The sequence below is a fragment of the Nomascus leucogenys genome, chromosome 17, assembly GCF_006542625.1.
Source record: "Nomascus leucogenys isolate Asia chromosome 17, Asia_NLE_v1, whole genome shotgun sequence".
NCBI classification, from domain to species: Eukaryota; Metazoa; Chordata; class Mammalia; order Primates; family Hylobatidae; genus Nomascus; species Nomascus leucogenys.
The window spans coordinates 91,375,119-91,390,040 of NC_044397.1; the positions used below are offsets into that span (position 1 = coordinate 91,375,119).

A 14,922-nucleotide genomic window follows, 5' to 3' on the forward strand; every position below is an offset into this window, starting at 1 on the left:
GGCCCTCTGGGGGAAGACCCCACCCTGTTGCCTCATGGGCCTGCAACAACTCCAGGGTGGGACCCTCCACCTGACGGTGGGGACAGGCAAAGGCTGGGGCATTGTGCCTCTTCTAGAAGTGACCTGCTCACCTGCTCTCAGGTTGACTCTGCCTGCCCCCCACCACCCGGGCACACTCCTCCCACGCAGCCTGCCGCAGGGCCTCTGCACTTCCTCTTCGGCGAGTGCTCCAGAAATCCACCTGGCCCTCCCTTGCCGCCTCAGTGCAGCCTTCCCTGACCCCCATCTAATGTCACAACCACCTGAGATTCCCAGCACAGGCCCTTGTGGCTCTGCGGCCAGAACAGTGCCTGGCATGGTCAGCACCCACGTCCCAGCCCGTGCGAGGATGTGGCAGGGCAGGAGCCACTTCCAGCTGCAAGCCCTCCTGGCGGCTCACAATGGAGCTAGTCTTAGGCAGGCCCATCCCTTCTCTGTTGAGGTTTACCTCCAGCGCCCACCTCACCAGTGCAGTCTGCTATCTAGAGCCCTTCTCACCTGCAGCATCCGGGACATCCACGATCATACAGTCGCCCTCCTCCTCTTCCTCCTCCTCCGTGTCTGCCTGGAAGCCATCCATGTCCTCAGCACCAATCTGGACAGACAGGGTACACAGCCATCAGCACTGCAGGCAGCAGCCACCCTGGTGCCGGCGTGGTTGTGGGGCGCGGGGGGGGGGGGGGGGCCTCCACAGGTGTGACACTTTCCTCCCACCCCCAACACTGAAGGAAACCAACATCCAGAACCCAATTTGGTAACAAACTGTCCAAATGTGAGAGGTTTATTCGAGAGGCCACAACCAGAGAACCTTAGGGGTTCCCTCAAATGAACTGGATTCAAATCTCCAAAAACAGCCATTATTGCCAACTACAGAATAATTTCCAGTCAGTGACGGGCCACATACCTGATAATGGCCCCATCAGATTACAACTGTATTTATTTATTTATTTTTTTGAGACAGAGTCTTGCTCTGTTGCCCAGGCTGGAGTGCAGTGGCACGATCTCAGCTCACTGCAAGCTCCGCCTCCCAGGTTCACACCATTCTCCTGCCTCAGCCTCCTGAGTAGCTGGGACTACAGGCGCCTGACACCAGGCCCCATTTGTATTTTTAGTAGAGACGGGGTTTCAGTGTTAGCCAGGATGTTCTTGATCTCCTGACCTCGCGATCCGCCCACCTCAGCCTCCCAAAGTGCTGGGATTACAGGTATGAGCCACCGTGCCCAGCCTTTATTTTTTATTTTTGAGACGGAGTCTCACTCTGTCACCGAGGCTAGAGTGCAGTGGCACAATCTCAGCTCACTGCAACCTCCGCCTCCCAGGTTCAAGCAATTCTTATTCTTCAGCCTCCTGAGTAGCTGGGATTACAGGTGCATGCCATCACGCCCAGCTAATTTTTGTATTTTTAGTAGAGACAGGGTTTCACCATGTTGGTCAGGCTGGTCTCAAACTCCTGACCTTATGATCTACCCACCTCAGCCTCCCAAAGTACTGGGATTACAGACAACTGTATTTTTATTTATTTAATATATATATATATTTTGAGACAGAGTCTCACTGTATCGTCCAGGCTGGAGTGCGGTGGTGCGATCTTGGCTCACTGCAACCTCTGACTCCCAGGTTCAAGCGATTCTCCTGCCTCAGCCTCCTCAGTAGCTGGGATTACAAGCACCTGCCACCACACCCGGCTAATTTTTGTATTTTTAGTAGAGATGGGGTTTCACCATGTTGCCAGGCTGGTCTCAAACTCTTGACCTCAAGTGATCCACCCAGCCTCCGCCTCCCAAAGTGCTAGGATTACAGGCATGAGCTACCGCCCCAGCCACAACTATATTTTTGCTGTGCTTTTTTTTTTTTTTTTTTTTTTTTTTTACAGGTGCCCGCCACTACACCCAGCTAATTTTTTGTATTTTTAGTAGAGACAGGGTTTCACCATGTTGGCCAGGCTGGTCTCGAACTCTTGACCTCAGGATTCGCCCGCGTCAGCCTCCCAAAGTGCTGGGATTACAGGCATGAGCACCGAGCCTGGCCTACGGCCATTTTCAACTACCTTTTTGAAAGAATAGTTAAGCAAAGAAGAGTCTAAGAGTCCCCTGTAGACTCTGCTGAGGAGGGACATTCTGATCTGGAGGTGTCTGGGGACGTTAAACAAAAGGAACACGCCAATTTCTTCGAGCCACCTCAAGTCACTGGGCACAAGTCCCTCCACACAGGAGACGCGTTGACACACTAGGCTTTTCTTGGATCCAAAATTTTTCAGAGCAATCACAACTCTTCACCCTCTAGGCTGAAGACAGGATTTAACACATAACACCGAGTCCCACTATGCTGAGAGCTGCCGGCAGCTTGCTTCATGGGGACAGCTGTCATCTCGCCAGCAGCACTGCAAGTGCTAAACACAGACACGGAGGAGCGCAGACTATGGAAAACAGGAGTCAGGAAAACGTTTAGCGACTACATGGGATGAAGACGGTGTCACTAACATCTGTGCCTTTTTTTCTTTTTTTTTTTCTTCTGAGACAGAGACTTGCTCTGTTGCGCAGGCTGGAGTGCAGTGGCACAATCTCGGCTCAACTGCAACCTCCACCTCCTGAGTTCAAGTGATTCTTCTGCCTCAGCCTCCTGAGTAGCTGGGATTACAGGCGTGCACCACCATGCTCAGCTAATTTTTGTATTTTTAGAGATGGGGTTTCACCATGTCGGCCAGGCTGGTCTCGAACTCCTGGCCTCTCAAGTGATCCACCTGCCTCGGTCTCCTAAAGTTTTACGATTACAAGCGTGAGCCACCGCACCCAGCCATCTATGCTTCATTTTTTTTTTTTTTTTTTTGAGACAGAGTCCCACTCTCTTGCCCAGGCTGGAGTGCAGTGGTGCGATCTCGGCTCACTGTAAGCTCCACCTCTTGGGTTCACACCATTCTCCTGCCTCAGCCTCCCAAGTAGCTGGGACTACAGGCACCCGCCACCACGCCTGGCTCATTTTTTGTATTTTTAGTAGAGATGGGGTTTCACTGTGTTAGCCAGGATGGTCTCGATCTCCTGACCTTGTGAGCCACCCACCTCGGCCTCCCAAAGTGCTGGGATTACAGGCATGAGCCACCACACCCGGCCATCTATGCTTCTTTAGTTTTATTTTGATCACATAATGTTTTGTTGGCAAGGGCAAACACATCCTTCCTTGTATTTTAAAATTTTTAAATAAAACGGAGGCCCAAAGAGTTGAGGTGTCCTAGGGCTTCACAGATCATGGCACTTCACCCCACTAGGTTAGAATGCCTTATGAATATCTCTTTTGAGCTCTAAATGAAAAGATTTAAAGAGTCCCTGGCTCAGGTCTGTAATCCCAGTACTTTGGGAGGCCGAGGCAGGTGGATTGCTTGAGCCCACGAGTTCAAAGACCAGCCTGGGCAACACAGCAGGACCCAATATCTACAAAAAAAAAAAAAAAAAACTCTTCTTGCACGAACATGGATGAAGCTGGGAACCATTAACCTCAGCAAACAAACACAGGCACAGAAAACCAAATATCACATGTTCTCACTTATAAGAACATGTGGACACAAAGAGGGAACAACAGACAATGGGGCCTATGTGACAGTGGGAGGGAGATATTCAGAAAAAATACCTTAGTATCCAATAAATCATCTATACACCAAACCCCCGTGACATGAGTTTGCCAACCTGTACATGTACCCCTGAACCTAAAATAATAAAGGGCAACAGGGCAAGACCCTGTTTCTAATTTAACAACAAAAAAAGATGCTGGGCACAGTGGCTCCCGCCTGTAATCCTAGCCCTTTGAGGCCGAGGTGGGCAGATCACAAGGTCAGGAGATCAAGACCATCCTGGCTAACACAGCGAAACCCCATCTCTACTAAAAAATACAAAAAATTAGCTGGGCGTGGTGGTGGGCACCTGTAGTCCCAGCTGCTTGGGAGGCTGAGGCAGGAGAATGGTGTGAATCTGGGAGGCGGAGCTTGCAGTGAGCTGAGATCGCGCTACTGCACTCCAGCCTGGGCGACAGAGTGAGACTCTGTAAAAAAAAAAAAAAAAAAAAAGATGAAAACTTTCAAATCGGGAAAAAAGTGTAACCCAGTAAAAAATATAGATGTACACCACTTGCAGATGAACAGCTTATCCCTCCCCATGGGTGCAGAAGCATCAGTCAGCAGCTTTATTAAATGCCAGGAGGCTGGAGAGAGGATCGCTTGAGCCCAGAAGTTGGAGACCAGCCTGAGCAACATAGACCCTGTCACTACAGAAGATTTGAAAATTAGTTGGGCATGGTGGCATGTGCCTATACTCCCAGCTCATTAGGAAGCTGCGGCAGGAGGATCACTTGCGCCCAGGAGTGGAGGCTGCGGTGAGCTGTGACTGCACCACTGCACTCCGGCCTAGGTAACAGAGTGATACCCTGTCAAAAAAAACCAGATGATGCCAGGGCACATGTCCCATCCGGGCTCATGTGCTTCTACAGCCCCACCTTTGGGTCCCACCTGTGTGCCCCTCCCCACACAGGCTCTGAAAAAAAACACAGGACCAGGCCCTGCTCCCCAGGGACGTTTATGTCCCAAACTGCAGGAGGTTCAGGGGTGGGGGTTAAGCATCAAGCTGGGCCTGGGTCTCCACTCCTTCACGTGTGACCTTCGTGCATCTGCTGCACTGCTGAGCCCCAGGAGGCCCTCACCTGTGCCACACAGCAGAGGCCACCAATCACGCGCATGCAGCCACCACTGCCATCCATTAGCAAGTGAGATGCTGTGTTTTGCTGACTCCAAGGCCCATCCAACCTCTCTGACCCACTCTAGTTAAACTGGGTGCACCCCTCTTTCCTCGTGGTTAGGGATGATAACCAGGCACTCACTGCCCCCGACGCACAGTAACTCTGATGTGATGCTGGGCACGTGGGGCTCAGGGCACCATTTTCCCGGTGGGGAAATGTAGGTTCCACATGTTGACAGGGAGCAAGAGCAGTGCTTGGGAGGACCGGGGGCGGGGCACTGCACCCCAGCTGGGAGAGTCAGCTGCTACATCAAATCAGCGGAGAGGGGTGGGGAAGGAGGCCGTCCAGGGCCTGGACTACTGTGTGGAGCATGAGGAGACCCCGAAGGAACATCTGAGGGACACAGGGGTTCCCAGGGGAGGGCTGATCGGCAAAGGCCCTGGAAAACTGCTTGCATAGTGACACAACCAGATAGCACCTTCCTGCCCCAATCATTTTCAGGCTGGGGAGCTCCGGTTCCCTCTAAGGCTGTTCAGGTGACCAGGGAAAGGCACTGCTCACACAGGGCTTGAACAAAGAATGAGTCCAGGAAAGCTCTGTGTGGGGGCCTCCTGGGGCCCCAGCTCCAACGCACTGAGCTCCCCACGGCGTCAAGCCGCCTCCACAGAGCCAGGGGCGCTATGCACATGACACGCTGTACAGGGACAGAGGCTCTAGGGAGTGCCAGGAACAGTTTCAGTTGTAGCCCTGGACCCTTTGGGATGTTATGATGGCCCCTCCTGCTGTGACAGCTGAGGGAGGTTCACAGCATACCAAGGCCCATGGCTGTGTGCTGGCAGCAGGGAGATGGCTGAGCATCTCAGGAGCCATTTCTCTTGCCTCCCTGTCTCTCACGACCACCTTTTCTTTTTTTTTTCTTTTGAGACTAGAGTCTTGCTCTGTTGCCCAGGCTAGAGTACAATGGTGTGGTCTCAGCTCACTGCAATCTCCACCTCCTGGGTTCAAGTGATTCTCCTGCCTCAGCCTCCCAAGTAGCTGAGATTACAGGCGCCTGCCACCATACCCAGCTAATTTTTGTATTTTTAGTAGAGACAGGCTTTCACCATGTTGGCCAGGATGGTCTCGAACTCCTGACTTCAGGTGGTCTGCCCGCCCTGGCCTCCCAAAGTGCTGGGATTACAGGCGTGAGCCACTGCGCCCGGCCAACGACCACCTTTAACATCAGAGAAGAGGATGCAAGCTGGGGCCGGGGATTATCCACTGTCTTGCTCCTTGTCCTAAGTTTCTGAAAACCTGTAACTCCATCAGATTGTGGCCTCGAAGGAAAGCCCAAGGTTCAGAGGGACAGATAGGTCTGCGTTGAGTAGATATTAGAAATCAAACTCAGGGAGCCAGGCACAGTGGCTCATACCTATAATCCCAGTACTTTGGGAGGCAAAGGCAGGGGGATTGCTTAAGCCCAGGAGTTGGGGACCAGCCTGGGCAACATGGTGAAACCCTGTTTCTACAGAAAATTAGCTGGGTGTGGTGGCATGTGCCTGTAGTCCCTCTCAGCTACTCAGGAGGCTAAGGTGGCAGGATCGCCTGAGCCTGGGGTGGTCAAGGCTGCAGTGAGTGGCAATCACGCCACTGCACTACAGACTAGGCAACAGAGTAAGACCCCTGACTCAAAAAAAAAAAAAAAAAAAAAAAAAAAAAAAAAAAAAAAAAAAAAAAAGGCCAGGCCAGGCGTGGTGGCTCACGCCTGTAATCATAGCACTTTGGAATGCTAAGGAGGGCAGATCACAAGGTCAGGAGATTGAGACCACGGTAAAAGCCCGTCTCTACTAAAAATACAAAAAATTAGCCGGCATGGTGGCGGGCACCTATAGTCCTAGCTACTCAGGAGGCTGAGCCAGGAGAATGGCATAAGCCTGGGAGGCGGAGCTTGCAGTGAGCCCAGATCACACCACTGCACTCCAGCCTGGGTGACAGCGCGAGACTGTCTCAAAAAAAAAAAAAAGAAAAGAAAAAAGAGAAACTCACTCCCAAACACTGTGTGATAAGGACAAAAAGTATGCAATGAACGTTAATAAAGCCGATCTATGGCCAGGGGTGGTTGCCAGGGGCCACTGGCTCTCTGGGCATGAGAGTTTCTTAAGACCAGGCAGTGCCCCCATCACACACCCCACGGCTCCATGTGCTTGTGCCTCTGAGGCACCCATAAAGCTGGAATCACACAGCCATTCATTCCCCTTACAGGCTCCTGTCTGTGCCTTACACTGGACGGTGTTCTGCATATACCTGTGTCTGAGAGACCGATCAGAGTGCCTGGAGCACAGTAAGTGCTTAATAACTGTGCTTGAATGCAAAATTCAAGAACCGCTGAACAAAAATAAAAATGCTACCACATGGGATATTATTCAGTGTGAAAAAAAAATGAGCTATCAAGCCACGAACAGACATGGAGGAACTGTCAATGCATACTGCCAAGTCAAAGGAGCCACACGCGATGCGATTCCAGCTACAGGGCAATCTGGAAGAAGCTGATCCACGGAGACAGAGAGGTTGGTGATTTCCAGGGGATTAGACGGGCAGAGCACAAGGCCTTTCAGCGGGTAGAGGCCTCTTTGTTTAGAACAATAAAGGTAGACGCACAGCATCCAACATTCATTCAAATCACAGAACCCTCAACACCAGGAACAAACCCTAGTGGTGGTGATAAATCAAAGAAGGTGCATTTTATGTATTTATTTTTAGAGACAGGGTCTTGCTCTGTCGCCCAGGTTGCAGTGCAGTGGCATGATCATAGCTCATTGCAGCCTCAATCTCCTAGGCTCCAGCAATCCTCCCGCCTTAGCCTGCTGAGTAGCTGAGACTACAGGTGCACGCCACCACTTGGCTAATTTAAAAATTTTTTCTTATAGAGATGGGGTTTTCTATGTTGCCCAGGCTGGTCACCAACTCCCGGGCTCAAGTGATCCTCCTGCCTTGGCCTCCCAAAGTGCTGGGACTACAGACGTGAGCCACAGTGCCTGGCCGGAGGTGCACTGATTGTAACCAATGCACCATTCTGGAAGGTGATGTTGGGTGGCTTGGCTTGGCTTTGGGGAAGGAGGTGTATGGGAACTTTCTGTACATTCCAATCGATTTTGCTGTGACCCTAAAACTGCTCTAAGAGTAAAGTTATTTAAAAAACACAAAAGCACCGGGCGAGGTGGCTCATGCCTGTAATCGCAGCACTTTGGGAGGACAAGGTGGACAGATCACAAGGTCAGGAGTTCGAGACCAGCCTGACCAACATGGTGAAACCCTGTCTCTACTAAAAATACAAAAATTAGCCAGGCGTGGTGGCGCACACCTGTAATCCCAGCTACTCAGGAGGCTGAGGCAAGAGATTCGCTTGAACCCAGGAGGGAGGAGGTTGCAGTGAGCTGAGATTGCGCCACTGCACTCCAGCCTGGGTGACAGAACAGGACTCCACCTCAAAAAACAACCAGAACAAAAAACAAACAAAAAAAGAAAAGCCCCGCAGGGGCCCCCACCTGCCCGCCCCACCTCACCTGGCCGTCGTGCCTGCGCTTCTTCATGAATTGGGTGATGCACATGCTGCCCGCTGACTTCCTCTTCAGCGAGACGGGAGTGCCCTGGCTGGGCCCTGTGGAGGGGACGCTACCACTGTCCTCTTTGGGGGCTGAGGGCACCGAGGTCACGTAGCTCCACTGGCACGGCACGGGCAGGTGCTCCTGCTGGAAGCTCTGCAGCACCTGCGGGTGCACGTACCAGCACATCCTGAAGTCGGGCCGCTTCTCGTACACTGAGTTCTCGGAAATGAGCCGCTTGAGCCGGGACTTGGAGGGGATGGTGGCATCCTCGCTGGGGGTGGGGGTGTGCAGGTAGGTGGTGGAGGGGCTTGGCAGGCTGCCAGTGTGGTTGCTGAGCAGTCCCCGGCGGCAGTGCTCCTGGAACTCCCGGATGATGACCTTGCTCCCGTTCACGTTGCCGTGCAGAAGCGGCAGCAGCTGGGCCAGGACTGGCAGGAGGGAACATGGGTGGGCATGAGGCTTCGGGAGCCACCCATCACCACAGGCCAAAAAACAAAAAACACACACAAGCTCATTGCCATCGAGGCTCGGGGTATGGCCAGCTTCAGGGATAGGTGGCCTCATAAGGGTGATTGTAAGACAGGGCAGCACCCACGCACCTGCCCTGAAGTGAGCCTTGGCCGGGCACGAGTGTTGCCAGGGCTGACTTCAAATGCCTGCTGTTCCTACCCAAATGACTGCCCTGCTCTCCTCATGTGCCATGGTCCCTCCCTAGTTTTTTGAGGTTTTTTTTTTTTTAAGACAGGGTCTTGCTCTGTCACCCAGGCTGGAGTGCAGTGGCAGGATCATGGCTCACTGCAGTCTGGAACTCCTAGGCTCAAGCAATCCTCCCATCTCAGCCTCTTGAGTAGCTGGGATCACAGGTGCATGATATCACACCCAGGTAATTTAGTATTTTCTGCAGAGATGGGGTTTTGCCATGTTGCCCAGGCTGGTGTTGAAGTACTAGGCTCAAGTGATCCTCCCACCTGGGCTTCCCAAAGTGCTGAAATCACAGGCATGAGCCACTGTGCCTGGCCCCGCCCTGGCTTTTGAGAAAGCACAGCCCCCACTCCAGCACTCTCTGTGCCTGTGTCCTGGTTGATAAAACAAGCCAATTAAGGGACCTGCCTCGTCCTGCTGCTAGGGACATCATCGAACATACGGACGTGTACGGGAAAAGGGCTGGCCTCTGTTATTTGTGGAAAGAACATTTGCATCGTGGACCCACTAGCCTGTGACTCTTGTCCTCAGCCCTGGAATTAGCTTGGCCCAGGAACAGGTAGGTGGCCTGGCCCCGCCTGCAGCCCCGCCCCCACTCACTCTGCTCGTCTCTCCTCTCCCGCTTGGAGGCCTTGGGCGTCTGCTCCTCCTGGGCAGGCAGGGTCTCCAGGAAGCAGGCTGCAAACTGCTGCAGTACCTTCAGGTCATCGCCTGCACAGTCTCTGTCAGCTGCCCACACGCAGCCGATCTTCACAGGTTGCAGGACGCGAAAGCGCTTCCCCTTAGCCAGGAATTCATCCCACTCCTTGGCCTTCAGTTTCTGGCGGACCTTATGGTTCTCAGGGTCGGCACACTCCTTGTAGGTTAGAAAGCAGAAGTTTATTTGGGGTTCTTGCTCCCCTATGCCCAGGTACTCTTTTGAGGATCCAGTCCCCAGCCGGCTGGGGAGCAAGAGGAAAGGACAGGGGCACAAAACTTCCCACAGTGTCAGGGCCAGGGCAGAGCACACCATGCACTGGCTGCCCCTCTTCCAGATGGAATAATTCACACCTGGTCTCCTTTGGGAGAGTCACAGATATTTCTGAACTCACCCATGAGGTCTCTTTTAACACCCCTCTGAATTTTCTGGTGAATGTGTGATCGTGGAGCCGTTTAACAGGGTTAGGTGTCTACCCACATGGCCCAGGCATCTGGCAGACATATGCAGGGCCTGAGACCACTCTCTGACTGACAGTTCAGGCCTCGGTGGTCAGATATGCACAAGGAATGCCTAGGCCTCCAGTCCAACCATGAGACAGTCCCACCAAATCCCCACTTCCCAAACGACAGGCCTTCAAAACAAAACAGGCCCCAAAACAACTTGCTTGAAAGAAAGTTCCTGCCGGGCTTGGCGGCTCACGCCTGTAATCCCAGCACTTTGGGAGGCCGAGGCAGGTGGATCACCGGAGGTCAGGAGTTCAAGACCAGCCTGGCCAACATAATGAAATCCCGTCTCTACTAAAAATACAAAAATTAGTCAGGTGTGGTGGCACGTGCCTGTAGTCGGCAGCTACTCGGGAGCTACTCGGCAGCTACTCGGGAGGCCGAGGCAGGAGAATTGCTTGAACCTGGGAGGCAGAGGTTGCAGTGAGCCAAGACCGGGCCATTGCACTCCAGCCTGGGTAACAGAATGAGACTCCGTCTCAAGAAAAGAAAAAAAGAAAGTTCCACAACCTTACGGAATCTGGAAAGGGGTGGCAGGCAGGTTCGCCTGCAGAGACGTGGGCAATCTTCTGGAGAGATAGGGAAACTCTATGTTTTATTTCGGGCGGTGGTTGCCCACATCCACTTGATTGTTATAAGTCATCAAACTCAACACTTACAATGCACACGTCTTGCTGCATGCTGACTATATGTCAGCTGTGGTGGTTTCCAGCCTTCTAACCCACAGACCATGGCCATGTTCCCTCACCAGGGTATCTGCTCCTATGGCTCCCCTCGCTTGCAAGCTCCTCCTACATCTGCCACCCTCCCAGGTAATACCAAGTTCAGGCCCAGCCGTTCCCATGAGTGAGCCTGCATGCTTGTAATGCAGTCCAAATCTCATATGGCTGGGCTGGGACCCCCATCACCCTCCCAGGTCAGGCCACTGAGCACCAGTCCGGAAATGAGCTTTTGCTGAGCCGGTGACCTCCCCCTTCACTCCCTCACCTCGGTCACACCTTCGTCCTCAGACAGGTACCCATGGGGCACAAAGAAACCATCGTCCTCATCTTCGTCCTCTCCCATGTCATCATCATCATCCTCAAAAGGAGAAAAAAAAAAAAACAACAGTTCATCAGCTAGAAAAGCAGAATGTGTGTCTTATTAAAAACAAAGTAGGCCAGGCGCAGTGGCTCACACCTCTAATCCCAGCACTTTGGGAGGCTGAGGTGGGCAGATCATCTGAAGTCAGGAGTTTGAGACCCGCATGGCCAACATGGTAAAACCCTGTCTCTACTAAAAATACAAATCTTGGCTGGGTGTGGTGGCGCACACCTGTAATCCCAGCTACTAGGGGGGCTGGGGCAGGATAATCACTTGAGCCTGCGAGGCAGAGGTTGCAGTGAGCCGAAATCGCGCCACTGCACTCCAGCCTGAGTGATAGAGACTCCATCTTAAAGAAACCAAAAAATGTAAAGCTGTGAACATCTGCTTTGCATGGCCTCCCGACAGACACGGTGAGCATCGGCAGAAAGCCCACCAGGTCACAGCAGCTGGGCAGTCAGGTGAAAATGATGTGTGGCAGGCCAGCAGGAGGCAAGAGGGGGCTGTGGGGCCACAGTGCAGATGCGGACGGGCTCCCATCCCCAGCAGCCATGTGGGCGAGTATCGCCAGATGACATTTTTCGAGAGAAGCTGCAAGTCTGGATGTTGAGGTGAGTTCAGGTTTCAGACCACACAGCAGGTCAAACACCAGCTGTCAGTGAGTGAACACAGCTGGGCTGCGTCCTTAGCCCCTCACTGTGGGACAGGGACTCAAACACAAGCTGTCTGTGAGTGAAGACAGCTGAGGCACATCCTTACCCCCTCACTGTGGGACAGGGACTCCCCAGGCTCCTCTTCTTCCCACTCCTCGTCACTATCCACCTCATAGTCCAGGAGCTTCTGAGAAAAGAAACACACGGGACTCACAACTGCCTTTGGGGCTGGAGGAAAGGGGCACAGTGAGGAGGTTCAGGGACGGAGGCACTCTGGGGCCGGCTCACCGTGTCCTGGGCCCAGGGGTCTCGTGCGCGGATGAGCACCGTCTTCTTGTTCCAGGTACCCCAGTAGGCCGGCCGGTGGTTCTCGCAGAACTGTAGGAGCTTCATCCTGCCAAACTTCCTCCTCTCGGGAACGCCGTCGCCCTTCCCACGCTCCACGATGACGACATCACTGAGAAGGAAAACCCCAGGCTCAGGATCATGCTGCCTTACAGACCCACTCACAAACCTCCCGGGAACCTCCCTGTGAAGCTGGCCTAACAATTCTAGAAAGAAGAGCATTTGTTAAAAAGCAGCACTGCCTGCCCCCCAAGAAAGGTCAGGAACATGGACTGAAGGGACAGATGGAGGAGGGTGCAGCCTGCAGGGCGAGAGGGAGGACGGCTGCCCAGGTGCAGCCCCAGAGCATTTTTAGCAAGGGAGGTTCTGTGGAACGAGGAGATTTGCAAGAGTGTGGTGTAGGGGGGTATCCTTCACTGGAGACCAGCAGGGAAATAAGATTCCTCCACTAGGAGCTGAGAAGACAGGGAGAGGAAGACTTCAGGAGCTTACAGGAAGGCCAGGTGGAGAGAGGCCTGAGCCAGCACCGAAGCCCAGGGCCCGAGGGCACCAGGAAGCAAGCAGCAGAAGGACCCAGAGCTCCCGCCCCGGGGACCCCAGGGTTCAGGATGCTGGCCTCCAGCATCACTAGTGGGTGAAGGCCGACCTCCTCAGGCTCTGACCTGTTAAAAATATCTGCATTCCGGGTGGAAACGTGGGTGGGTCCGGACCTCAGGGGCTGCCGGCCTTTGAGGTCTTTCAAGAAGGAGAACTCGCCGCTCTGTTGCTGGAGGAGCTGGTCGAGCTGACTGCAGAGGTCTGGATGGAAAGTGGTCCGACGCCGAGGGGCCAGGACCATGTGCTCTTTAATTTCAAAGGGGGCGAACTTCCCACAGGAGCCGGCCAGGGTCTGAAATCAAGAAGAGACCCGATGGGGTCCTTCGAGCAATGGGAGAAAGGAGGCACCATGGACACACACAGCAGGGTGCTGGTGGGATTCATCCAGGCTAAGGCTAAGGCCAAGGCTCAGACTCAAAAGCCCAAGCACTGTGTGGGTCCACAGAACCGAGTTTCCAGAGCTACAGGGCAGAGGGCAGAGGGCAGATTGGCAGTCTCAAGGGCTGGCGGCGGGGGGACAGACTACAAGGCAGCTGTTTTGAGTGATGGAAATAGGGTATATCTTCATTATGGTTAGCTGGCCCTGTAATTTGTCAACACCAATGTCCTGAAAAGGGTGTATTTTATTGGATGTAAATTATATCTCAACAAACCTCACTTTAAAAAAAAAAAAAAGAAAAGGCCGGGGGCAGTGGCTCATGCCTGTAATCCCACCACATTGGGAGGCCCAATCACCTGAGGTCAGGAGTTCGAGACCAGCCTGCCCAACATGGTGAAACCCCATCTCTACTAAAAACAAAAATTAGGCCGGGCGTGGTGGCTCATGCCTGTAATCCCAGCACTTTGGGAGGCTGAGGCGGGTGGATCATGAGGTCAGGAGTTAGAGACCAGCCTGGCCAAGATGGTGAAACCCCGTCTCTACTAAAAATACAAAAATTAGGCCAGGCGTGGTGGCTCACGCCTGTAATTGTAGCACTTTGGGAGGCCGAGGCAGGTGGATTGTCTGAGCTCAGGAGTTCGAGACCAGCCTGGGCAACACGGTGAAACCCGGTCTCTACTAAGATACAAAAAATTAGCCGGGCATGGAGGCATGCATCTGTAGTCCCAGCTACTTGGGAGCCTGAGGCAGAAGAATTGCTTGAACCCAGGAGGCAGAGGTTGCAGTGAGCTGAGATCGTGCCACTGCACTCCAGCCTGGGGGATAGAGCGAGACTCCATCTCAAAAACAAAACAAAACAAAAATTAGCTCAGCATGGTGGTGGGCACCTGTAATCCCAGCTACTCAGGAGGCTGAGGCAGGAGAATCGTTTGGATCCGAGAGGCAGAGGTTGCAGTGAGCCCAGATTGCACCACTGTACTCTAGCTTGGGCGACAGAGCAAGACTCCTTCTCAACAAAAAAACAGGGTCTTTTTTTGAAAGATCACAACTCCTCTCTTTGTTTTCTGAGATGGATTCTTGCTTCATTGTGCAGCCTGGAGTACAGTGGTGCAATCTCGGCTCACTGTAACCTCTGCTTCCTGGGTTCAAGCGATTCTCCTGCCTCAGCCTCATGAGTAGCTGGGATTAGAGACGCCTACCAACACGCCCAGCTAATTTTTGTATTTTTGTAGAGACACCTTGTTGGCCAGACTGGTCTTGAATTCCTGACTTCATGTGATCCACCCGCCTTGACCTCCCCAAGTGCTGAGATTACAGGCGTAAGCCACTGCACCTGGCCAAAAGGAGAAATTTCAGTATAATGAAAGACACTGTAGCTGGGCGCCTGTAATCCCAGCACTTTGGGAGGCCGAGGTAGGTGGATCACCTGAGGTCAGGAGTTCGAGACAAGCCTGACCAACATGGAGAAACCCCGTCTCTACTAAAAATACAAAATTAGCTGGGTGTGGTGGCACATGCCTGTAATCTCAGCTACTCGGGAGGCTGAGGAAAGAGAATCATTTGAACCCAGGAGGCAGAGGTTGTGGTGAGCTGAGATCGTGCCACTGCACTCCAGCCT

The 14,922-nt window shown here is 53.1% G+C and overlaps 1 protein-coding gene across 1 annotated transcript in view; it reads right to left on the bottom strand.

The window, feature by feature from the left end:
* The window catches only part of CHAF1A (chromatin assembly factor 1 subunit A), a 40,206-nt gene that overhangs the window by 508 nt on the left and 24,776 nt on the right, over window positions 1–14,922 (bottom strand). Inside the window, exons 8-14 of the mRNA XM_030796778.1 lie at window positions 12,991–13,217; window positions 12,272–12,440; window positions 12,090–12,170; window positions 11,235–11,327; window positions 9,645–9,900; window positions 8,301–8,770; window positions 538–634 (exon numbers count right to left, since the gene is read on the bottom strand). Of these exons, the coding sequence (XP_030652638.1) occupies window positions 538–634; window positions 8,301–8,770; window positions 9,645–9,900; window positions 11,235–11,327; window positions 12,090–12,170; window positions 12,272–12,440; window positions 12,991–13,217 (1,393 nt within the window). The remainder of the gene's footprint in view (window positions 1–537; window positions 635–8,300; window positions 8,771–9,644; window positions 9,901–11,234; window positions 11,328–12,089; window positions 12,171–12,271; window positions 12,441–12,990; window positions 13,218–14,922) is intronic.